General features: G+C 37.1%; 1 protein-coding gene across 1 annotated transcript in view; it reads right to left on the minus strand.

Annotated features, from left to right (window-relative positions):
* ARSB (arylsulfatase B) overlaps positions 1–25,866 on the minus strand; it is a 64,812-nt gene that overhangs the window by 19,980 nt on the left and 18,966 nt on the right. The window contains exons 5-6 of the mRNA XM_014881360.2: positions 14,699–14,942; positions 6,083–6,153 (exon numbers count right to left, since the gene is read on the minus strand). Of these exons, the coding sequence (XP_014736846.2) occupies positions 6,083–6,153; positions 14,699–14,942 (315 nt within the window). The remainder of the gene's footprint in view (positions 1–6,082; positions 6,154–14,698; positions 14,943–25,866) is intronic.

The following is a 25,866-nucleotide window of genomic DNA, read 5'->3' on the forward strand; positions in this document are numbered from 1 at the left end:
TTTGCTGCTACTAATTAACTCTGTTATGATAATTTTTTTCCCACTTTCTTTTTTCTATTTTTTTTCCATTTAATAATTCCTTTAAATAACTCTAAACAAGCCAGATCATTACTAATAGAACTGGGGAAGAAGTAATTTCTGTCCTACAAGGTCTCAGGAATCATCTTTTACCCAGGCAAAATAAGTAATAAATGGGACATAGAGGAGCCTGGAGTGTCTACTCCCTAATCAAGATTAATAATTTTGGTATATGTATGGATATAATATATAATGCTACAGCCATTATAATGCAATTTTAATGTCCACAGATGACACATCAGTCCTAGAATAGAAAAGATTTCTCTATTGTAATATATGCTCATTCTGCATAGAGCAGATCTAGTCCTCTATAAGCAATCATTTAGTTTGGCAATTAATAGTGCAATATATGAGATAATGCCTTCTCTCAAATATCAAGGAGAGCAATGTAAAAATTGATTAATTTTGCTCTAGGCAAATAAAGATTTGGAGGAAAATCACAAAATGTTTTTACAAGTTCTCTGACTTGGATGTCTCCCTCTGAATAGATATATCTTTCAAATAAATTGACTACAATTAGCAATCTACACTGTTATTATGCCTTTGAAGTTTTAGTTTATGGTTAAGTCTGGAATTTTAAATGAAGGTAAGTTTTTTCAGTCTAAGCCAGCACCACCCAAAACATATTTATTTTGAATACATCTTTCTAATTTAAATAAATTCAAGCTATTTTTGAAGAGAAAGTGATGCTACACATGTAGTCTACAAGATTTTGTGAAAATCACCAAATTTATTAGTAAATTTAGCAAGTCAGATTAAAGCTAATGCAGTGTGTACTGACAGATTCTGATTAACAACTCTGAATTAAAGAGTACATTTTCTTTCAGCATGTCATTTAGTTCTGATTCTCAAAATAAAATTGCCTTCTGTGGCATATAAAGTTTCAATGCTGCTTCAAGACAGGCCATCTAGAAATGACTGTGGTCAGAAATAAGTTTGGTTTAGCAGTTAGGGGAATTGAGACTTAAAACCAGTTGGGTTTTAATTTAGCTGAATCACCAAAACTTGATGAAATGCCATAAGGCTGTATAAAAGACAGGAGATCTTTCACAATGGAAGAGCTGATGTCATCCGCACAGCTGCCAAACCATCAACTACTTGGCTATTTTTTTTATTTTTAAAGACAAATTCACAAAAATAGGGCAAAAAATTTGTTTCTTTTCTTTTGAAATGTACGTAAATCAGGTTTTTTTCTCATGCAATTTTAAAGTTAATTTTTGCATTTTGTTTGTGTTTTCTTAACCTATACACTACAGAGAAAATTATACTCTCAACATAATTTTAGCTTTCTGTTTTAAATTTTCACATTTTACTACTGAATCGTTAAATCTAACAGAAAACGTGGATGTTTCCAGACCCAAACCTGAAAGACAGTAGATTTTTCATAGCAAATTTACATAATTGTAAACTCTTTAATAATATTAAACTACAGATCTGCATTGAGATCAAGCAATAGAGACATATATTCATCACTTCTGAAAACAGTCAACAATTTGATGAAGAAACAACCAGAAAAACAAAAGCAATGGCTTTTAGCAAGAAGGGAGAGGAACAATCACCTCTGAGGCGTATGGGTCCAGCTCTATCTGCAGAGCTCACCAGACTGGTTTAGCACAGCAAGGCTCAACCAGAAGATGTGGTTTCTGACTCCCTCCTTGTGGGGTTCTGGTTCCAGAAGCAGCCAGACAGTACTAGGAGAGTTCCCTCTGCCTCCCCTCTTCCAACCACACACCCTCCTTTCCCCTGCCTTGGGTTGCTGCTGGCATCCATCAGCCTTCCAATGTGCAGATTCAACCCACACAACAGAGGAAAACCAGGCTAGCAAGTTGGATCAGTTCACAGAGATATCCAAGAAGTGCCAAAACAAATGCAAAATAAGCACTAGGAGCATGTGGCTGGGAAAGGGGAGGCGAGGAAGTAAAGCACATCCCCAGCAGAAACCTGTTGGATCACTTAATCATATATCATGAAACAGAAACCTCAGTGTTTAATTTCACAGCCAAAGGAATCAACCTCACCTTTGGAGTCCCCCAAAACTCCTTCTAGTCCCAGTCTTTGTGCCAAAATGAGCAACTGACTATCCAGCATACATTCAGTGGGGGGGAAAAAAAAGGCTTATTAAAATCTGAACTAGTATTCTGACGTGGTTCACAGCCTGGCCCTGTGAATAGTTTTGGTGACCCATGAGAAAGAGGAGCAGTGGTGAGGCACTGTGGGAGGCAGGATATCCTCTGTGGTAGCAGCAGCAGCCTACTAGCTTAAACTCCATGAAACTACTGCCTCTGGCTGAGGTTCCCAGCGTGGTCAGAAGTGATCTTAACTAGCCAGTCCTGTGGCCAGACCCTCCATCTGCTACCAACCACATATTGATCCCCTGCTCACAGTCACACAGCTACAGGGCAGGTTGATTCAGCTCACTGATGTGGTAGAAACCCTTCCTCCTCTTTTGCCTGGCTACCCAAAACAATCTGAAAGCTGATCTGGCGAACAATCATCTTGTCACCATGTGATTTCTACATCTAACACAAGTGGGGGAGGAAGGCTGGAGGAAAGGGAGAGGACAGGCTGGCCATCTTGGCAATAGCTCACCACCAAACCCGCTTTGCAACCCCCAAAGACCACAAGCCACCACTCTCCTCATCCTAGTTTTAGAGATCCCACCCTAGTTTTTCCTTCCACTGCCTGCTCTTACACGAGTACAGTAGTTGTAGGTCTGCACCACAAACCAGATCAGTTCATTAAGAGAAAAGCTTGGTTTTAACCCCAAGCTTGTTTTTCACTCCACTGGGCTGCCATAGGTCAGAGGGAGACTACAGGCAAGGTCGTCGGAGAGGAACACCTTTTTAGCACTATAGGTGAAAAATAATTACAGTTTAAAACACTGCCCGTGTGTGTCAGATCACAGGAAAGGTTTATAATTGAATGAAGGAAATCTGCTTTCTGAGAGAGAAAATTATTTACTTGAAGTAGTCAGTGAAGTGAGATCTGAGAATTTTTTGGCAAAATGGAACTGCAGGCAAACTATTTCACAGTATTTTCCCTCTTGCGTTCTTTACTATTAACAATAGGAGAAGTGCAGTACTTGATATAAGACTACTGCAGGGCTGCAGTGTTTGCCACTGGACATCAGGTCCTGAAAAAATGTAAGCAGATGCTGATCAGTAAATTCATCAGATCTACTGGACTAACCCTGGCTCATGTCCAGAGATCAGAAACCAGTGCTCAATCTGAGAAGTTGAAAAGTTACACACTGTTACCCCACAAGTGGTAAATAAACACACAGCCCAAGGTCAGTTCTAACAGACCACAGCAGCAGAGATGCTGCTAGCTCTGTAATCATGACACCATGTCTTATTACTTTAACTTTACTTTACTTAACAATATTCTGTTGAATACTTGGCTGTAACAGTTGACTTGTCACTAAACTAGTTAATGTCTTTTGCACAAATTCTTCCCTGAAGGAGTGCTTATTTTGGTATAAAAAAACTGAACAGAACAAAGCTCAGTTTTGCTGTTTCAGTTAAAAACCCCTATTAATTACATGAGACATCCCATCATTCATTCTATTAAATATATATATTTAATCATTTTTTTCTGATAGAGATGGAGATAAATGCATCCATTAAATAAAAACATATTATGGTGAAAGAATGTATACATTATAGGCAAAACCACTCAAGAGTTCAGGAACACTGAACCTGCACTGAGTGCAGGTAAAATAATAACTTAATGCTGTACATGTGCCCAACTACAACAGCACTGTCTTCTCACCTGATTTACCACAACAACTTGGAAAGTCTTTTTTTTGGTTACACCTAACAGAATCGTGATATTTAATTGCCTATTTGCTGTTTTACAGTACTCTGCAGACGCAAAGATTTGGCTAATCTTGTCTTCCAGTAATTATTTCACTTTATAATTCAAATTTCTATAAAAAAATAAAGTATTAGTATAATAGGAATACTTCATCTGACACCAGATAATTTAGGTGATGTGATTTTTCAGAGTAGGCTAGGACAAGAGCACAATGTGCATAAAGAAGGTAAAAGGTTATACAGGAGTTTAGAAAGAACCCAGCAAAACCTGAAGACATGTATTTTAGCACTATAGGCAAAACAGTACTCCAATGTCAAAACAATTAGTACACAGAAACAATAAACAGTCAAGGAAAGAGCAAGACTCTAGAGTGACACAGTTTATCATCTTGGTGATAAGAAGAATGTATGGACACAAGTTTAAGATGCCTTTTTTTTTTTAAAAAAAAAAGGAAACCAACAAAATATGAAGAGAACCATGATTGCTGAAAATCTGAAACTGCTTGTATATTCCAAGTCTTGTGTCTTACTAATCTATCCATAATAGAGACACCAGCATAATTTTTCTAGATATTAATTCTAAACTTATTACTCAGTTTCAATAAATGAAAAACAGACAGTAAGTAAAAATCAGCTGACTTACATACATATACAATTACTCCTAATAACTCGGGCTGCTAAATAGAAATTTTAATCCTTATATGACCAAGCATAATTTCACTAGGAGGCACAAAGAATAGGCCTTTGCTGAGAAGAGACAGGGAAACTCTACATGGTGAATAAGAATATGTTGGCAAAGAGTTCAGTTCTTGTTTTTAATTACTGCAGTTTTGAAAGGCACATAAAAACATTATAAATTTACAGCATGCATGTAACATCCTCTGTTCATAATGCTTTAAAAACCGCATCTTACCCAGCACAGGAGTTGCACCAACTACAGCTCCTGCCCCCCAGCCCCTTTTCTTGCCCACACTTCACACAATGCACACAACTAAGGACACGATGCATGTAGCAAATAGTGAACGATCATCAGAGCATGGCGCCATTGAAGCAATTTGGGGCCATATTTCCTAAGACCTCAGGTTCCTCAAAATCTCCTTTGTTTGTCCCCCTTCTGCTTACTCCAGGAATTTGTCTACTCAGACACCTCAATCACAGGCCATTCCCATAAGGAAAAGACAGGTCTCTGAAGTAGTGCTGAGAATACCTCACCAGGGCATAACATTGCACAGGAATGCTGTGACTCACTGAGCGTTTTTTCAAGGGAAATTGGAGTAGCTACACCTTAATTCAATCAGCATGGAGGAATTATCTGCAGGCAGTGCTGCCCAGTCAGCAATAGATAGGCACAATGTTGCTCCTTCTCAGAAAAGCACCACAGAACCAGATGTGCATTGCAAAAGGCCCAAATCTCACCCATTTCCATCCAGTTATTGTAGCACAACATGTATTTGTCTTGCAGGCAACAGATCACTGTCTCCATTGCACTACTTTTTCTCTGCCTGGATTTACTTGTTTATATAATGAAATACAGAAATGCTATAAAAACACTGGAAGGGACCTGTTCCAATGTTCTGTATGAAAAAGAAAGTCTCTCTGAAAAGCTTGTAGTCCTTAGCAAACTAGTAATGTTGAATCATAAAACAGATGGTGCTTAAAAAGAGCTATAGAATTAGCAAACTTCAGCTCCAATTCATGTCACAGTGGCATTAAGGATCCAACCCACATGATTATGGAACAAAAGCAATCACACAGCTTGGAACTTCTCAGCTCCTCACAAACTCAAGCTTTCCATTTACAAGGTCATATTATACAGTTGTATCAGGATGCATTATGGCAAGCAGTTCATTTGGAACTCTGGAAGAGAGGGCTTGGAAAGGATAGTTGGCAGTGTGCCTCACTGTGCACCTCAGGCACACAGCTGCTCCTCAACATTTCCATGTCCCAAAGTACTTAATTCATTACTCAGCAGTGTTTCAGTACTCTCTGAAATAGGAGGCCCATGTTGACCATGTTGAAATACTTACACCATCCAGGGGATGATGCTTCCATAATTTAAAGCTATTTACTTAAAAGCAAAAGGCATCCTACTGTATTTTGCTTCACCTGTAAGGAAATGCTTCACTTATGGAAGCCAAAAAGTGCTCAGAAGGTAAACTGTACATTTAATAGATCTTGAGCATACTCACATGGGAAGTCATCCACAAACATGGGGTCTATGTTATGCAGCAGTTCCACTCTGGGAGAAGGTCTTCCTTCACTAAGAGAGATTTCAAAAGGAAATGTTAATTACCTTGTATAGCTCATTAGGATTCTGCATCCTTTCTTTTAAGGTTTTTTGTCATCTTAATAGAGAGCGAGCTCATAACTTAAAATTGATTACTATCAACTTGTGCTGGTTACACCTGGGGGAGGGCAGACAACTTTAATCTGAACGTTTCTTTCCAGCTGAGCAGCAACAACTTTTGTCTCTACAAGTTATCCCTAACTTCAGTGGTGTTTATTTAGATTATTCATAAGTTCACAGAGTACAGAATTGGTCCTGCCTAAGCAAGGTTTTATAACAATCAATTTTAAGCTTCAAATTTCACAGCACAAGCTGGCATAGCACATGCTGTGCTCACTGCATACCTGAACAAGTCCTGGAAGCATTATGGCTGGGTGCCTCAAAAAACAACACAGGCATTGCTATCCCACCAAAAAAAAAAAAAAAAAAACCAAACCAAAAAACCCCACCTTTGATTTCTAATTGAGGGCACAAAACCTAATTAGATACTTAGAATCTTGTTGTGTTAAAAAAGAAAATCATCCTTCTTTTTCTAGCCATTCAGTACATAGAGATAGTGAGGAATAAGCCACTGAACTTCCCATAAATTTTCTTAGCTAAGTAAATCCCAGACCTAAAAAAACTGAGTAAAAGAAATTTACTCCTTATAAAGGGCAACATGAGCAGGAAGACATAATTAGAAAGAACCTCGGCTACATGAAGACACAACAATAATTTATTATTTGACAGTGAACCTAAATACATCGTTTCAGAAATTTCCAAATAATTTGTTTTTCTTTCATTAAGGAGCGTAACTTAAGACACAAAAATTCAACCAGGGTACCTAAGCTTCTTGACATTAAGAATAAAAAATTCAGGTAATATAAACCTCAGTGGAGACATAAAAAAATTACAGTTATTTTAATATATAGAATATATAATTAAACAGTATTTGCCTGTAATTTAAAATTTTCAGTAACAAACAAGTAAAATATTTTTTTTCTATTACATTCTTAAAACCATTTCTGGATATTATATTTTGAGTGAGTATAGAACAACAAGAAGAACTAAAAGATTAAATGTGTTCAGGTAATATTGTAATTAAATTGTATTAAATTGTATTGTAATTAAAACAGAGGAATTACATTAATTAAGCTACAGTGTTAGTAATTCAATGTACAGAAACTGCCACAAAAATGATTTTTCCAGAATGTGAGTGAAAGGTTAATTCCCCTCCCAGTGTCCATAGTAGTCACACTCTGAATTAAAGAATGGTTGGCCTTATTTAAACAAATTTTATCTTAGATTTAATAAACTCTGTCTCTATGTGCTCATTGAGAGCTGTGTTCAAGAGTGCCTTTCACCATCTGTTCATAGGTAACAGTAACAAGAGCCAGTTAGCAAAAGTTAAATTAGGATTCAAATTTATAGCCTGTGATTGACTGTGCAATAACTGCTTGGGAAGGTTTTCTTTCAATTTGTGAGCTGTATCTACATTTTCCAGAATATTTTTAAAGAAAGAAACCACCAGAGTTATGCGAAATAATCCAGTATCTTCCACCAGAGTCAAACACAGAAGAATTAAGTAACTTACTCCTATTTACTTCTCATCTTTGTAGATTCAATATTCCAAAAGTGCCACTCAGTATTCACAAAGTGCTGAGTGACCAGCAGGGCAGGGAGGGGATTCTGCCCCTCTGCTCTGCTGAGACCCCACCTGCAGGGCTGCATCCAGCTCTGGGCTCCCAGCACAGGAAGGACATGGACCTGCTGGAGGGAGTCCAGAGGAGGCCACCAAGATGATCAGAGGGATGGAGGACCTCCCTTTTTGGACAGGCTAAGAGTTGGGTTTGTTGAGCCTGGAGAAGAGAAGGCTCTGGGCAGCCCTCATAGCAGCCTTTCAGTATTTAATGGGGGCCTACAAGAAAGATGGGGACAGACATATTAGTAGGGCTTGTTGTGACAGGATAAGTGATGATGGTTTTAAACTAAAAGATAATAGATTTAGACTAGATATAAAGAAGTTTTCTACCATGAAAGTGGTGAAGAACTGGGAGAGGTTGCCCAGAGAGGCAGTAGATGATCCATCCCTGGAAACATTCAAGGTCAGGTGAACAGGGCTTAGAGAAACCTGATCTAGCTGAAGATGTCCCTAAGGCATCCGGGTTGGCCTAGATGACATTTAAAGGTTCCTTTCAACCAGCCTATTCTATGATTTCATATGAGTCTATGATTATACCAAGTGTATTCATAGTGTTCAAGCAGACTGAATGTAACTTCTGTTATAAAATTTAACACGGACAGTGGATATTACATACTAAACATGGCTATTTACATTACAGCTGATAGAACACAGAAAAAAGATTATACTTGTATTAGTGTAAGTTTTTCATGCAGCAGTTGCCATTATTATTGAATCTATTTTTGCTCTGGGATAGAATAGTGTTGTTAGTACCTTGGATCTGATTTATATGTAATCACGAGATATCCTCCCTTGAAGCTTATGGCATCACTGCATTAAGCTCCATAAAGCTATTACATGGTACAGCACTGCTTTTCAGTTTGAGTCTTACTCCAGTAATTCTTGTACAGAGCATGGATGTTCATAACCAGCATATATCACAAAACAATAGACAAAGAATTTGGCACTGTGTGTTGAAAAAAACACCTGTCTCACAGCAAAAGACATCAGGAAAACAGAAACAACATTCAGGGGACAAAAAAAATTGGAAATTTATGCCTGTAACAAATATCCTTTTCCTTGGAAGTGCCTTAACTCTGCCCTCCTTCCCATTTACAAAACTCCACGGAGACACAGGCTCAAATACAGATTCACCTTGGCAGATGTTGTGCAAGGCTGTTTTGCAACAGGAACACAGTCTAGCCAGGAGAGCTACAATAACAAAGCAATAATATTCTCTCGGGAAACCTGTCTTTGTATTTTAGTATCTGACTGTGTAACCGTATCTTACAACTCTCTAATTTTAGAATACTTATTTTTAGACTTCAATATCCTAATACGTCATCCCTCCCCTTAATGGTAAGGAACTTTTTATATTGGCTGGTTATTATTCTACCCTGTCAGATGGTAGAATAATTAAGATGTGTCTTAATTATTTAATTAAGCATTTAAAGTGCTGTTTTTTTCAAAACAGTCCTCTATATAAAAAGTTTAATGAAAGCATGTGGCCTAACTTTAGTGTTAGTATGAGAATCAGCTAGTTCATTCTTCTGATTTGCAAAGTTCTTAAAACATACAGAAATCCCTATTATTCCTTATTGAGCACAAACAAATATCTACATGCAATCTTTCACTTTTCTTGTTCTTAAACAGCCAGAAGATGTCCTTGGAAAGGAATCCAAGGGCAAGTATGTTTGTCTTGCACAAAAACATTCTCAGTGTCACTAAGCAAAATCTGAGACTTTATAACCTTGTTGTATTTCTCAGGGTCTTATTTTTAATGTTTTCCTAAAATATTATAATCCTAAGGTTATATGTCAGATATGCTGGAAATAAACATATTCTCAACTTTAGTCTTCTCTTTCTCCTCTGTTAATTTATATCACAATGAAATTTTCTTTACACAGGTGCTTGGTTCCTAAAACAAATGTACCCATTCAGTACAGAAGAATTCAAGATCTTACTTCATTTATCAGTTATGATATCTCAACATTATTAAAAAAATATTAAACTTGCCCTACAAAATATCTAAGTAAAATTTTAAACTCTCTGTTTAATAATATGAAGCTTTGCAAAATAATAGTTATTTGTATTATATTTTATCCTGAATCTCTCAGTGCCTATCATACTGCTTCATGTGGTCTACCATTCCATTTTTCTGTTAATGCAAAATAAAATACTTTCTTTGAGCATAGACACACTAGATGTGCTGAAAATCAAGATGTATCAAAAAACATATCAACCAAAGAAAAACTATTTTGCCAAGTGTCTTTATTTCAATAGAATAATAAGCATCTGGAGAACAGATGTTTCTAAAAATGCAACTGCCTTTTGTGATACTTTCTTGGAAATATGCAGTACAGTTTAGACTCCTTGACTGGTTGCATTTTAGTATTGTTCTCAATAAAGTATTCTCAACTGCTATTTTTGTAAAATATATCAATGATTCTATCACTTTATCTTCAGAAATAATTTGTAATATGTACATGGTTTTATAGCTATATTGTAGTCTTACCCATGATAACCTAAGACAACAGAAAAGGGAACTCTACTATGATTTATTATTTATTTATGAACTTTTATAAAATGTTGATACCTGAGACTGGAAAGATGTGATACTTATCCAAAAATGGGTTGTTGACATAGTGATGCTACACTAAGTTATTTTCAAAAAGAAGCTAAAGACATCAAAGAGGAAGTTAAATTTCATTTCAAAGATAGTTGGAGGAAAATAAAAATTACTTAGTACTGGTTTAATTACATGCTGCAACAAAATTTTGCAAAAATAGTGGAAATTTTGCAAAAACAGTGGAATTTTCCAAAATTTTTGGAAAAATAGTCCAAGATTGGTATGGATGGAGAAAGACTGGTAAAATCTGGATATATCACATAGAATGACTAGGCTGGAAGACACCTTTTGTATCATCAAGTCCAACCCATGCCCTAACACCTCAACTAAACCATGACACCGAGTGCCACATCCAATCTTTTTTTAAACACATCCAGAGATGGTGACTCCACCACCTCCTCAGGTAAACCATTCCAATACTTTATAACTCTTTCCATAAAAATCTTCCTAATATCCAACCTATATTTCCCTTGGCACAGCTTAAGACTGTGTCCTCTCATTCTGTCAGTTGCTGCCTGGTGAAAGAGACCAACCCCACCTGACTGCAACTACCTTTCAGGAAGTTTTAGAGAATGATAAGGTCACCCCTAAGTCTCCTTTTTTCCAGGATAAACAACTCCAGCTCCCTCAGTTGTTCCTCACAGGGCTTGTGTTCCAAGCCCCTCACCAGCCTTGATGCCTCCTCTGGACGCACTCATCTGCATGTGGAGACATCATGAACACAAGAGCAGGGAAAAAGCTCTTGTAGAGCCCATGTTAATGACAATCCAGACCAGCATATCAGCAAAGCCCCAGAACACTGAGGCCAGTTCCACTGCATATGGACATCAGGAGATAAAGCAGTGGTCACCCTCAGGGACTCACAGAGGTGGTGCAGGACACAGATGCAGCATGAAAAGGACAAAAACAGGCATAACTAGAACACGTGCAGTTACCAACTTAAGAGCAGAGAAGAAGCTTGAAGGACTTCACACCTGTCCCTGGACTTTGCACCATAGCAGCAGATGCTGGGCCCATTACGTGTTCATGAGAGTGTGTGTACAATCTGAGCTATTTCAATTTATATTTTAAATAAAATCACACTTCTCTTTCATTAAGTCTTTCATTGATACACTGTTGAAACAGTAATGGGTCAACAGACAGATTTGGAAAGAGCAGACAGGCTCTTGAGTTAAAATCCCTGCTAAAGAGTTTTTAAATACCATGCAAATTTTTTACCTAAGAGTTCAAACAGTGAGAACACAAACGCTGTGCTTCCTCAGTTTCATGCACTGTATGCACTGAAACTTAGAGTATAGCTAACCAAAAAGAATGCAAAACGTATTTTTGTCTACAAGATGTGTGTTCCTGAACATGATTTTTTCCTGCTATTTCCTCCTAACCATTAAATGTCTTCTGGTTCTTCAGGCCAGAATTAAATAGATGAAAGGAAATATGAAAGGAATACTTAGCTATATATGTGACTCTCAGCACTTCATTGTACTACATGAACTTAATATTAATTGGTGTCATGTTAATGTGACTCCTAATTTGGACTACCAGTCATTTAAAGCCATGATAGAAAGTTCATCTTGGTTTTTCAGAATTTCAGAATTTATATTTAGCATCTAAAAATTTATGGTTAATTTCTGTGTAATGTATGTATATTCATATTTGTATAGTATATTGCATTTATACATCGTCATTTTCAGTAGCAGAGGATTTATTATAAATTATTACATTGTATTATTATATTTTATATTATTACATAAATATCATATTAAGAACTCATTTTTTAATTACTTCTAAATCTATTTCAGATATCAGTGAAATAGATTCAATATTTTTTGACTTCTGAGAACATCTCCACCACCCCATATATTCTTTTGAATATTTAAATCAAGGTTACAAATTTATGATCTTTTTCCTTTCGATTATACACATATAAACCAACAAGCTCAGGATTAAAGAAATCCAAAGAAAAATCACAAGAAGTTTATGCATCTGTTTATATTAGACTGTATTGAAAAAAAGAATAGATGTAACACAGTGATTAATTTTATGTTTTCAAATGAGTTAGAACCTTAACAAGTTATAATTTCACTCACTATGAGCCATTTCGTCCCAAAGAAACAACATATTTGAACTTTCCATCAGATCAAAAGGGCACAGTGCATTCATTGTTTTCAATCCAATGTTCAAGTGACCTTTTGAATTATGGTCATGAAATTTATCACACATTTATCCTGATTACATGGGAAAATCATGTGAAATTTGACATTTTGGCTGCAATGTCAACCAAGGAAAAGCCTAACAGTTAGAAAACCTGACTTGTTACCTGTGCAGATAGAGGCCCTCTCTTTGACACACCCAAAAACACTGGTAGTCACCTGTTCCCTGGCAGTGCCAGTAAACATTGCATTAATTTCCTTTACAAAGACAGAAATGCAAATGTCAGCAGCGTGCTGGCACAGCTGTATCTATCCTTCCCAACAACTCCTGCTGAAGTAACCTGATCTGAGAAGATCAATCCATTGCAAAAATACATCGTTGAAACTGAACCTGAAGTAGGCAGGAATTCCAGTGGTAGCTGGAAGAAAAGTCTATGGTTTAGGTATACTCTGGATCTTGCTGATGCTAAGCTTCCCCACAGGAACACTGACAAGTAAAACATTTTACTTCTTCTGGCTGCTTGGGAGTCTCCATTCCTTCCTGGCAGTTAATGATCCCTGGCCTCAATTTTACATATCGCTATCTTCTTCCACTTGGAAGAGAGCCATGCAGTACACCTGGGCACAAGGCCATGAGCTTCCTGTAAACTCCAGCTACTACAGAAAACCACCCCTTAGCTCTTCAGAAACACAGACAGCACTAAGAATTAAATCAAGCTTACCAGCTTCAAACAGGAAATGCTAGAGGTATAGACAAAACAATTCTGAACTCAAGATATGGGTTTAGTTCTGCAGAGGGGTAGGAGGTCGGTTTGGTTTTGCTTTTTCTTTTTCACTCCAAGATCCGTACAGATGGATCCATGGATGGGTACATGGGTTCAAATCTGCCTATTCTAACTCCCAATTTCTCATCTCAGGCCCTAACCCAGACAGCACTCCTGCCCATGCTTCTTTAGGAATTGCTTTTAACTCCTGCAATTCACAGGATTACTAGGCTACTAAGACTCAAAAAATAAAGAAGGGGACAAAAGGTGGTACAACACATAATATGGTATCGTCTACCTGCTATAAAAGCAGAATAAAGTCTACCGAAAGAAACAGTACATTAATCTTCAACTGAATAGCGTGTAGGAAATAGAATTGTTAGTCCTTTTATTCTGCTTTAGCAGTATTGAACCTTCCATTCTAAATTATTCTTATGTGAATTAAAATTATATTCAAAGACCTACTAAAATAAATATATCTTCTACAAAGATAGAAAACAGGATTTAGCCCTATCAATGAATACATTGGTCACAGAACTTTCAAATTCTGCAGAAACTAAGGTTACTCTGTAATCCTTTTTAGTGGAATAGAAGAACATTGAAATAACCCAGCTGGAGCTATGCTGCTTCTTTTTTCCAGTCATCTAAGCCTGTCTGCACTGTGCTTTTGAGTATTTCAGATTGTTTGAATCAGTTACAATATCACGACCTTCAGGAACCAGGTCAGATGTACTTTTGTACTTGATCTCAAATGCTTTTCAAGGCACTGGATAGCATGACATGGGTCTGTGCAAATGGTTACACTGTGAGCCAGCCTGACAAGTCCCGTACTGAGCTAACAAACCATCAGAGTGGAATCTATATCCAGTGAGTTTAATGTCTGAACAGATTTCCCACATGTCCAATTCCAGATGCATACTGCAGAGACACCTGACTGAACTCTGTAGAGAGCAGGGTTTGGTCCATAAAATTTACTAAATTATACTCTATGCTGTGAAAAATCAGTTAACATACTTCAGGATGACAGAATGTTCTTGAAGAAGTATACCATGCTTGTGAGCTGTTGTGCTCATACTGAGAAATTCAAAATACCAAGTTAAAGATGTATGGAAGCTTTGTATCTGCAACCAGGACTAATTTGCAGCCTGGATAATTCTCTTATAGACAGCACAATTAATGGCATTTATACCTTCCCTTTTTCATGGGAAAGAAAGGAACAGGCAATATTTCCCTCCCCATTCCAGTTCTCCTTTCTGGGCTGATTAAATTCTTCTCATACCAGAATGATGACTTGGTGATTTGACATGAAAGTTACCTGATAGCTTTCCAAACATCAAAGCCATCCAAAGGCTTAGTGCCATTGGTATGTCCTCCAGCAAGGTGCACCAGTGTTGGCAACCAGTCAGAGATATGGATGAGTTCATGACTTTCTACACCTTTTTGTTTCAGCAAAGGACTTGCAACAAAGCCTACGCCTCTCACTCCTCCTTCCCAGAGGGTCCATTTTCTCCCTCTCAGTGGCCAGTTATTCCCTCCTGCTAAAGTTTGTCCTCCATTATCTGAAAAACAAATAAACAAAAAGAATTCTTGGTGAAAAAGAAACAGAACAGTCCCCTCCACAAGACCTATTTGTCTATTTGAAAAAATATTTTCACAATACACATGTGTCAGTCACGCGAGCACCTGTGTAGTGCTGTCAGGCGTCCATATAATGTCAAACATTCAGGCCAAGCAACAAACACATTACATTTTAACACCTACAAATTACACAAAAAGTTATCACTAGGCAGAAATTATACCATACTAGAAGACAGTAATTTAGAAAGCCTGTGCAAAGAACAACTTCTGAACATGATTCAAAACACCATTTAGGTATCCAAAACCTTCAGAACCAAAGACTTCAAAAATTTAGTTTTAACTAATTTAAAGACCACAAGAAGAGTTGCTATCCATGCCATCATTAGCACTCAGAATACACTGGCTTCCAAAGCACTATAACACGCTTAAAATGAAACCTGTTATTCCAGCCTCACGACAATACTTGAACACCTAGTTTAAAAGCAGGTTTTTTCCCAGATTTTTAGGCAGCCTTATTGATATATAAGATGAGAAAAAACAGGGTTTCCTTCTCCTTGGGCAGAATGAGACAGCCCTAATAAAATGAATTTAAACAAGTTAATGTAACTGAAGTGATTCAGAAATTTAAATTTTTTTGTGAGAATAACATATAAGATAGTTACAGAAAAAGCCAAATCACCATGACTACAGAAATATCCACTTGAATTAGAGATAGCTCATGCAAAGCTTTTCTAACTGTCTCTGACCAAGCTTCCACGCTTAGGATAAAATCCAGATTCTTGAAGTTAACAGTAATGATTCTTTGAATTTACTTTCAGTACTGTTATACAGTTGTTTTTCTTCATATCTACTGTAATGTTCTCAGAACAGTCATTGCTGACAATTCTGTAAAGCATAATTTTCTTCTATTTTATGATATTAAAATTATTTCAAATTGCTGAACTGACATTCAGTGTAATTTGACAGGTTCATATTGTATTTTCTGATTAAAAATCATTAATTTGAGGGAAGAAACAAGAAGTTCAACATCTTACAGAACTTTACTGTAACCAGAATAAAATCTTTCTGGTTGACAAGAGTCCAAGGAGCATTTGGACATACTCTTGGGCACATGGTATGATCCTGGGGGATAGTCCTGTGCAGGGCCAGGAGTTGGACTCAGTGGTCCCTGTGGGTCCCTTCTAAGTCCCTTTCAGCTCAGCTTATTCTGTAATTCTGCATTTAATTAGGGGTCAAGGCAAACCCCCACATCTTTTTACTGCACACAGAAGACCACTTTTGTTCTACAGAGGAATAAACCACGGGTATCTGTGAAGATTTTGAAAGGTAGAAGCCTAAGTTAAATGAAGCACTTGGTAAAAATTGAATTATTAGAAGAGTTAAATGTCCTGTGGCCCCATTAGCTTCTGGTTGGGTTGCCCATGTTCCTGCATTTTTGGATTAAAAAGAAATTAATCAAGAGTGCTACCATTATTTCTTGCATAACAATGTTGAGCTCTGAGATCTGAGAACTTAAAGCAGTTGCTAGTTACAATAAAAATTTTAAAAAGCTATGTCAAACCACGGCAATCAGTTTCAACAATTCCTTCTACTCATAATGTAAACAGGAATTCCTGTCAGAGATACTCATGGGACAGAGTTTTCAGTAGCTTTTAACCTTTGGTGGCCTTAGAATAAAAGGCATATTATCCACACTCTATGAGAGCATAGTTTGGACATACAGAGGAATCAAAACTTAAATATATTACATACCTCCTTTGTATCACACACTGCTCACTGTCCGTATCAGTTTAATAGCAGCACATGAGGGTTTCCTAATTCCTGATTATCAGCAGCAAGGTAGCAAGGAAATTATAGAAGGAGGTGGTATTTCTGAAGAACAGTGAGAGAGAAGTGTGCACTTCTCAGTTACAGTCAAATCTTCATGCTGCTTACTTTTTTCTTGCTTTCTGTAAAAACATTCGTGTTCTGCCAGTTTCACTACACATTCACTTCCCTGATACAAGGAGTCTATCTAACACACATTCTGAAAAAACTCGTGTCTTGTATCAGCACTGAGAATAGTACATCAAGTTTAAAAGACGGGGTGGGGGTGAAATTGTGTTTTGATAGCTGATCTGATATGCAAATAAAAAAATTTTGACAAACAAAACAAGGTTCACCCCCCTCATTTGACTTCTCATTCTTACATTGCTAGAACATTATTTTTTCCTTCCTCAGGAATTTATGTTCAAGGGGTCCTTCCTGCGTAATTTCTTGACTGAATTATCAAGAAAGTGTTGAAGGAGGGAAAAGCATGGTTTCTGTTCTGATTATCAAGTTTTGTTTCTTTCTAGGTAGGCAGAACGTAAATGATCTGTCACTTGCAGTTTGCATGTCAGCAACACCTTCCATGCAGTCTGAAATGTTACTAAGGACTTCAAATGCCTACAATTTGTTAAAGAGGAATTGATTACATAACAATGAAAGACCCTAATGGGATCCGTATCAATAAAATATTAAGCTAGGCACTAAATAATAAAGGGAGAGAGGGAATACACAAGAAGTCACTGATTGCATGGAGTATGGACCTTACAGAAAGTCCACTCAGGACTGTAACTACTGTTCTGGTCCTGGTTTTGCCTCGAAGAGTATGTCTGGACAGAAAGAGACAAGACGGGCACCAGCTGTGTATGTGCATGTTCAGGTATATTTCCTCTACATCAAGAGCTGTGGATGTACATATTGATGCTAAAAGCTTGCATGGGCTCAGAAAGCCACTGAAGAAGTTAAAGTTGAAAAAACTATATAGTTCCTAAATAAAAACACATCACCGCAGTTGCAGGAGTTTCTTCAGCCACAAACTACTGAAGATTTGCACGTTTTCACCAAAGTTTCCTAGACATGTGCCACCAAGAATTGCCATAGTGAGGGGTTGCCTGGCTAGACAGATCCTCCATCTGTGGAAGCACAACCATTCGCATTTTCTCCCAAATAAGTTACTCCTTACTGATTCCTTATGCTATTTTGCTCAAGTATCTCAAACACGAACAAATTCCAAAGTCCATGTGGAAACTCATGGTAGTTTAAAATCCACTTAGGTGTGTGACAAATGGAATAATTTTTTCTTCATGTTCTACACTGGCTTCATATACAATTCTAAATCCATTTAAAAACAATATTTTCTGAAGTATTTATCACATATTTTTGTAACTGCTTCTCTCCATGACTTATCCTATCTTATGTCAGAAGACAGTCTCCAGAGCAAAGCTTTGGAATCAAGCTACTGACACCTCACGGCCCTGATTTGTAAGATTGCTTAGTATTAAAGTTTCAGCCTTGCTAGTTCAGCTGAAAACACAAGCCTCCCCCAGGCATGATACTTCATTATCTTTTTCCTGGAGACAAAAATCAAATATTATTTTCATTAAAAGTACTGAAATAGTCTGGAAAATGTAGTGAGTGTATGTTTCTTATCTGTAAGAAAAATTTTTGCAATTACATCTACATAATTTAGACTACAGCAGTACCTACAACACACTAGGAGTATTAAACTTTCATAAAACTAACCAGCTCTTGTCCCTAAAGAAAGGATGAAAGGGGAGAGAATAAGGCTGCATCTACAAATTATGCCACTTGGCATAAACATTATCTAACCAATTTATGTAGCTTTGTTTGCTTTCTTGAATGGAAGCATCACACATTTTTAAAGAATTTTATTCCTTGCTTGGCTTGCTTTGAGAGATAGCTACTGTTATTTCTCAGAGCATTAATCACTCATTATGTATTATTTTAAGGAGGGGGATACCTAGATGCTTTATTTCCATTCTCATGCAATTTTCTTCTACAAAGGAGAATATGGGGAAGAGACAATCTCACTAATACAAGAATGGGCTGAAACAGAATTTGTAGCAGGCACCACCAGCAACACTGAAAAAATGCACAGCACATATACGTTGGGTAAATGACAAAACAAGAGAATAAAGAAGAGCAATGGAAGCATTCTGGCTACTTTAAAAGGTAGTTTCCTTCAAAGCTGAACCAATACCAGGCTCAATGGAACAAGTCGAAACAACAAAAATCAGTCACAAAGTACCTCCATCCCAAAACAATTTGGGTGAAAATAGGATATATTTTTGATACAAAAAATGAGAGAATATGACCTATTCTTAAAATGCAGGTGATTTCCTTCCAAACTACTGTGGCTCTCTTACTAAAAATAAAGAAGAGGAATGGTGTTTTTGAAAATATCTTTCAACATAAGAAAAACAGATGCAAAGTAAAACTTGCGTCTCTTGAATATACAATACAACTTTAAAAATGAAGGCAAATGTTCTTCTCACAAACAGCTGCTTTTGTAATTAATATTCATTGTCAGATACACGAGAAAGAGTTTAATTTGCTAAATCTGTAATTTCTAAACTGTAAGAGATGTTTTGCAGGAGTTTTTAAGGGAATCAATAAACAAAACTAAACAGAGAGGCCCTTCTGTTTCTCCCAAGTACTTCTCTGAAGAGTTGCCAGCTGCCAAACATTTTGACTAGCACAGTGCATATATACAGTGATGCGGGATGTATGTAACTGGTAAGCAGTATAATGACTAAGACTTCTTTAAAGAAGAGATGGACAATAAAAAACAGCAATAAAGCAATTCTGAGAGCAGTAACTAGTGCAGCATGGATTCAAGCCTTTAGATGGATTCACTTTCTCACAAAATTACCCTGGAACTGAAGCAATAGTCTGCTTTGCACTATGAAGATAACCACTGGAAATAGATGTTCACAACTTCGAGGAAAGCTTTATTTGGGATTTGTACCTCACCAGACAGTAGAAAAAGCAAAAAAAGGTAGAAGTGTTGATTTAAGAACAAACTCTGACAAATGTCCTTCCCAGGATCATAAATATCCCTTGCCTGCATGCATTCATTGCCAAGAAAAATCCACAGTAGTTACTGAACTCAGGGGCAATATTACTAGCATTAATAGATTTGTTGCAACTTTAAGCATGAGAGATCACTTCTCTGAGAAATTCAGTTCAGACTGGTCAATGGGCTTGAAAGTTATTTTTAGGAAAATAAATTATATGGAAACAAGTACTGTAAAACTGTGTAAGGCCAGCTCTTTAATAAAGCAAGCTTAATCTCTCCCAGTTGTTCGCAATAAAAAAAAATCCATTATTGTCTATGCAGTGGAATGAAAACCTTTACAAAAACAGCTATAAAGAGATCTTTATATTTTATTTTTTGGATAGTGGGCAAAACACTTTAAGAGTTTCCAAAGACCACCTAAGTACAGTATAGGCAACATCCTATCTTTTCCACCAAGTGGACATGTGGACCAAGCACCTTCCTCCTGTGACTTCTATTGCTTGCACATGCTATCTTAGCAGCTTTTGATCACAATACTGCCTCACATTAATGGTTTGGAATAGAGGTACTCTTTTCTCTGCAAATAGGCCAGAAATTAGTCTTCACTTAAAGATATTCCTTACTGGTTCTTTTTGTCGTCTTAGATAGGGCTTACACGTGTTGATTAAAAATGGTAACTACTACATTAAAACTTTTTGCTTTTTTTTTCCCCAGAAGAAACAATGCATCTTCTTGTACAGCTACCTATTTTGTTCAAACAGACCAGGCCTTGTTTCAATTACACTACAGAAAAGTGAATTTTATTTTTCTTCCTTTTTTATCTCCCTTGTGACCACTCAGGTTGCTGCATTCTTCTTTCAACCACAACTGAGCTACACCCCACAGTCCCGTTGACATGCCTGGCAAATTGTTCTAGACAAGCTCTTCCAAGAGGGCTTCCTGGAATTTCTCCAAAGATTCATCCAGGACTGTATTTGGTGCTGTTATTAAGCAATTTTCCCTCCAGCATTTCTCTTTAGTTTGCATTTTCTTAGTTCAAGTAATAAAGAGCTACCTATAAGTCCCCTTACAAGGGAAAAAAAAAAAATCACTCTTGCTGACTACTTGACTTAGCCAGTACTTCACAAACACACTAATCATTTACATAAACTGTCTTTAACTTCTATTTATTCTACACTTTCCATTCTGCTGTGATGATATAAGTATGTTTAAGTTCGTGATACATATTATACAACCTTGATTATAGTATCAGAACTGTAATTTTAAGTATATATCCTAATAATCTTAATTTTCAAGGTAAGCTTAACAACGGGTTTTGGCATTTGTAGAACAATGAGTGATATGGAAAAATCTTCATGACAATAACTTTAGAAAATACAATAGTAATTAATTAAATTCTACAAGACAAATACAATCTTAAAGAAAAAGAGTTCTCTTTCAGCACAGCAGTCCAATAGGGTAAGTATTTCTGAACTGTTTTTCTCTGTATACCTCAGAGCACAACGAATTCTGAATAAATAAATCTTAGCAGTAAGTTATAGAAGACCAAAAGTGCTTGATATCACACACAAAATCAAACATGCTAAATGTTTTATGTTAATGAGATTTACAAATGTAAATACTTCTTGGATACCTCTATTTGTTTGATAAATAGCTATCCAAAATTTTATACATCTGTATGTATATAACTCATATACCCGCAGAGTAAGAAGTAACCAAGCAACAATTAGGGTTTGACTGATTAGGAGAAAAAAAAAAACCCAAAACAACAAACCAAACAAACAAACAAAAAAAAAACCCACAAAAAACTCAAGGGCCATGAACTAGGATTACATAAATACAATTAGATATCATGAATCAATTCAGAATTTGTTTATCATATACTCATGATAACTTTGACCAACCATTAGAGTCTTTAAAGATCTAGTATAATATTTCTGGCTCCCAACACCCAGGTCTCCTTTTTCCTGAAAACAGTTAAAAAACACTTGCCAAGTAGTCCTTATGTGCCTACAGTACTTTTCAAATCCAACCCTGGCATGCCCCAGATCTTTTTTCTGTTTTCCACCTGTACTTTGGCTCCTAGTTTCTTTTGAATTGATGAATTTCTCTGAAGCTGCAATAGAAAACTCCCATGCTCTTTGATTTCTCCTCAAGGGCCCCTGCAGTAAGCTGATCTAGCACACATCTGTTTGATGTGTAAACCATGCCAAGCTCTGTTTGAAAGCCTTGTCTAAAGCTACACAATATTTTTAAAGTAAGTACAGACCAAAAGAATAAAACAGCTTCAATTTATTTTATAATGCAGGATATTTCAATATGTTATCAAATTAAAGCATCTTCAAAATAAGGAGAAAAAAACTTTTTAAACTTCTGCTACTCCTGAAGCTAAAGGCCGCTATCATCCTAGAGCCATCAACTCTATGTAACCTAGCATGAAATACATGCACAAAAAGTTTGAAGGGGAAATGTGCTCAGTAATAACTTCCATTTCAGTTTCTTGCTTCTGATTAATACATAAATGGCTTCATGACTATAAGAGTGAAACTAAGGTGGTTTCTCTTTGCTAAATGGAACAGAATCCCTCCTATATGCTCCCTCATTGCATTTAAAACAAATAACTGTTGTAACTCATAAGGATGTTTCATTTCCAAGTGCTTCCCCCATCTCTCCCTACCAAACAGAAAAGATATGTCCGTATGGTAGACAGACAATAATAAAAGGAGGACAGGATAGGGCTGACATATGACTAAAAGTATGCTGGGAAGCACTGAATTTTACACATTAAATTTTCTAAGTGCGGATACTGTCCAATAACTGGCAGCACTTAGGTGTTCTTATTCAGTAGAAGCATTCAAAAGTTTATTTTAAATACATTTGTGTTTCTTCCTCTGCTTCTGGAAGTAGTGTGTCTCTCTGAGAAGCCTAGTGCTATTATCAAAATAATATTATGGATCTAATTAGGAGGCATATTTATAGCAGCTTTTGGAAGAAAAAAAACATGAAGTAGGGCTGCTGTTACTGTGCTTACAGATATTCTTTATAAGCAGTGACAAGCCAAAACCACACCTCCAGATGTATGGAAAGATCTGACCTCAGACCTGCTACATTTGTATTTTAGACTGCAAGTTGTAAGGTTAGAAAAGAGGACGCTATCCCAACTGTGAAGACAGGAGCTGGTGGAAAACTAGTTTTACATTTACAGCTGATCAGAGCCATATACAAGAAAAGAAGTCACTGACTTCCAATGAAGCAGAGGCACTGAGGTGCACATGGCCCACAGGGAGGCTGATAACCTTAGGGGAGCATTATTTCACTTTCCTCCAGTGTCATTTGGGGCGGGGGGGCTGAGGAAATTACTGCTTTGACCAAGCAACCTTCTTGTTTTCTTTTTAAAAGAAAAAAGAAAAGGAAAAAAGAAAAACAACCCAAAATCCCACTTCCAGGCATACGAAGCTGCCAAAACTTAGAATTAAAATGCAAACAGCAGAGACCTAATCTAATACACAGGCATTAAAGCCTCAGGGCTCTTCCCAGAACCCATATTTTCCATCCTAATATCCTGTACCCCCTTTTTCTTGGAGTTTGTTTGAGAGGAAGCTGCTCTGATTGCCTTCTGTCACTCCTCTGGCACATAATAAACAGAGCAATCTGGAGTTAATTTAAGCAGTTTAGCACATCAGGATACAGCTGGGGAAGGTTTTGGGAGAAAGGCTGGAGAGGAAGAACAGGGCTGCTTACAGTCCAACCCAGTCTGTACACAGGAAGGTTGGTGCAGATGGGCACCTTCCAACACCACTGCCTGCAGACAGGGTAAACTGCCCCATGGGGAAACTCTCCAATCAGCCCAGGAACAGCAGAAACCTCAGTGCAAGGAATTTAGAAGTACATTCCTAAAAGCAAGAGCGGTAGGGCCACTGCTTCATGTAGGGAGTATTACAGCTGATCCTTGGTCATCCAGTAGTAACCCAACCCCTCCTGTGAGTCCACCACTTTTACATTTCACCCTCTATAAGCCAGATGTCTTTTTTTCTTCTTAAGTTTAGACACATGCATTGATTTTACACCGTGCAAATGATGACTTGATTCCGGCCATTGGACAGATTTACATCTGTTTTATACATCACTTTTGTTTGAGTTCTCAATCTCTTGGGGCCCTAGCCATACCCAGAATATATTGACTGAGTTCATTACCAGAAAGAAACACAAACCTGCTGGCAGAAAAATATAAAAATGAAACAAAAGTCTTCAGTTATTACTTACCACAGGGGACATTTTAAAAAAGTGCAGCATGCACCTTAGGAAGAAGCATGTGTCCATAAGCTAATTCTCACACCAAGCACATAAACCACAAAAACTGAAACTCTTTTCTCCAAAGAGTGAAGAAAATAACATTATTTATAACACTGGTCCTATAGAGGGTATGAAAAAGGCTAATGTGATCAGTTGTACCTGTTTTGCTTGCTGTAGGCTGTATCATTCTCTGAGAGATTATGATGAAAAGAAATAGGTAAATTAATTGAACAAGGTGGAAATGCAGCATCCAGCATTGTCCAAGGCTCTCCCATCTGCCGCCTCAGCTTTTGCTAAATGCAACCAAGAATGCAGGGGAGGAAAGGGGTAATTTTATAAGTTAATATGGTAATAGAGAAACACAAGTAATGGAAGTTTACATAAATAATATCTGCTCCCTCTAATGATCTAAGTAGTTTTTAACTAGTTTTTATAAATCTATTCTTCAGCAGGGAAATGGCAGGCAACATATTTGCTGAATGAGTGTTTCAGAATGCATTTTGCTTATTCCTTTCTTTAATATCTTTGCTTGGTTACAAGTAGCAATGGCTGAATAATATACTGCTGAATCTAAAAAAAAGGATGTTAAGCTGGATAAAACTGAACCTTTGTTCTCCAAAAACCAGAAAAAAACTAGCTTACATTTCTGCCTAATACTCTCCTCCATTTTGTCACATTCAATGCTACTTTCAAGACAATGACAAGAAGCAACACTTAAATTCAAAAGTTTTAACTTATTAATGATTATTTTATTCCAACTTCATGATTTTTTTCCCCCAGCTACATGCCAAAATATGCCCTCTTTAATTATTCCCATGTTTGAATCTCTGCAATCTGCCTGCACCATGCTAGTTCAGTAAGGTCACCAGCAATTTCCTCTTGGCAAGATCCAACCTTTCTCCAATATCATCATCCTTGAACTTTCTGCCACTTTTGATCATATTTCCTGAATACTGAAGTTGTGAAATCTCTCCTCTAGGCAACATCTAGCTGTACAGACCACATTCAGTCCTCAAATATACACTATAACTCCCAGAGATTTTTAAGGGAAGTTGTTCATATGCACAACAGAAACAACTGTAGACTTCAAAGGAATAGTCAAATTGCATATTTTGCTCTTTACAGGCATTATAGTTTTAATGGGTTTGTGCCTAATGACCATTTCCTAGAACATTTACCCTGGAAACTCTATCCTTTACAAGGGTGTTTTTTTTTAATTCCTGAAAGTGGGAAAGAAGCAGAAAAATCCAAAATGCACTAACAGATTCCTCTGCTCAAAGACAGTTCTTCATTATGAACAGAGCCCTAGCCCTGGATGGTCAAATGATTCACACTACAGCTATACTTCAGAGATAGGCCAATCCTACCATTTTCAGAGGATATCTTGCCCTCTTTTCTCTGCAAATTTCTTATCTAATGCAGTGATATTAAAGCCAAAAAGCACATCTTATTTTTCATTCACCTATGCTTGCCAAATTAATTTTTCCACTATTGCTCGACATCAATGATGTCAGAATTTAGGACTAGTCAAATTGCATATTCCCCAGCAGCCAGAATTTATCATCTCATTTGTATCATTGACCAAACCACCACATGATCCTTCCTCAGCCTGCTTAGTCCAACCCTGAATTAAGAAGTATTAAATCATAGGGTAGGTCACTGCAAGCAAAGGGTGACTCAGGTGATGGTGGTATCTCAAGTGGTGAGCTCCCTTAATCTCCACATTTACAGCTGCAGTTTTATCTTCCTCACAAAGGACTTCTGCC

The sequence above is a fragment of the Sturnus vulgaris genome, chromosome Z (assembly GCF_052056855.1).
Source record: "Sturnus vulgaris isolate bStuVul1 chromosome Z, bStuVul1.hap1, whole genome shotgun sequence".
Classification (NCBI taxonomy): Eukaryota; Metazoa; Chordata; class Aves; order Passeriformes; family Sturnidae; genus Sturnus; species Sturnus vulgaris.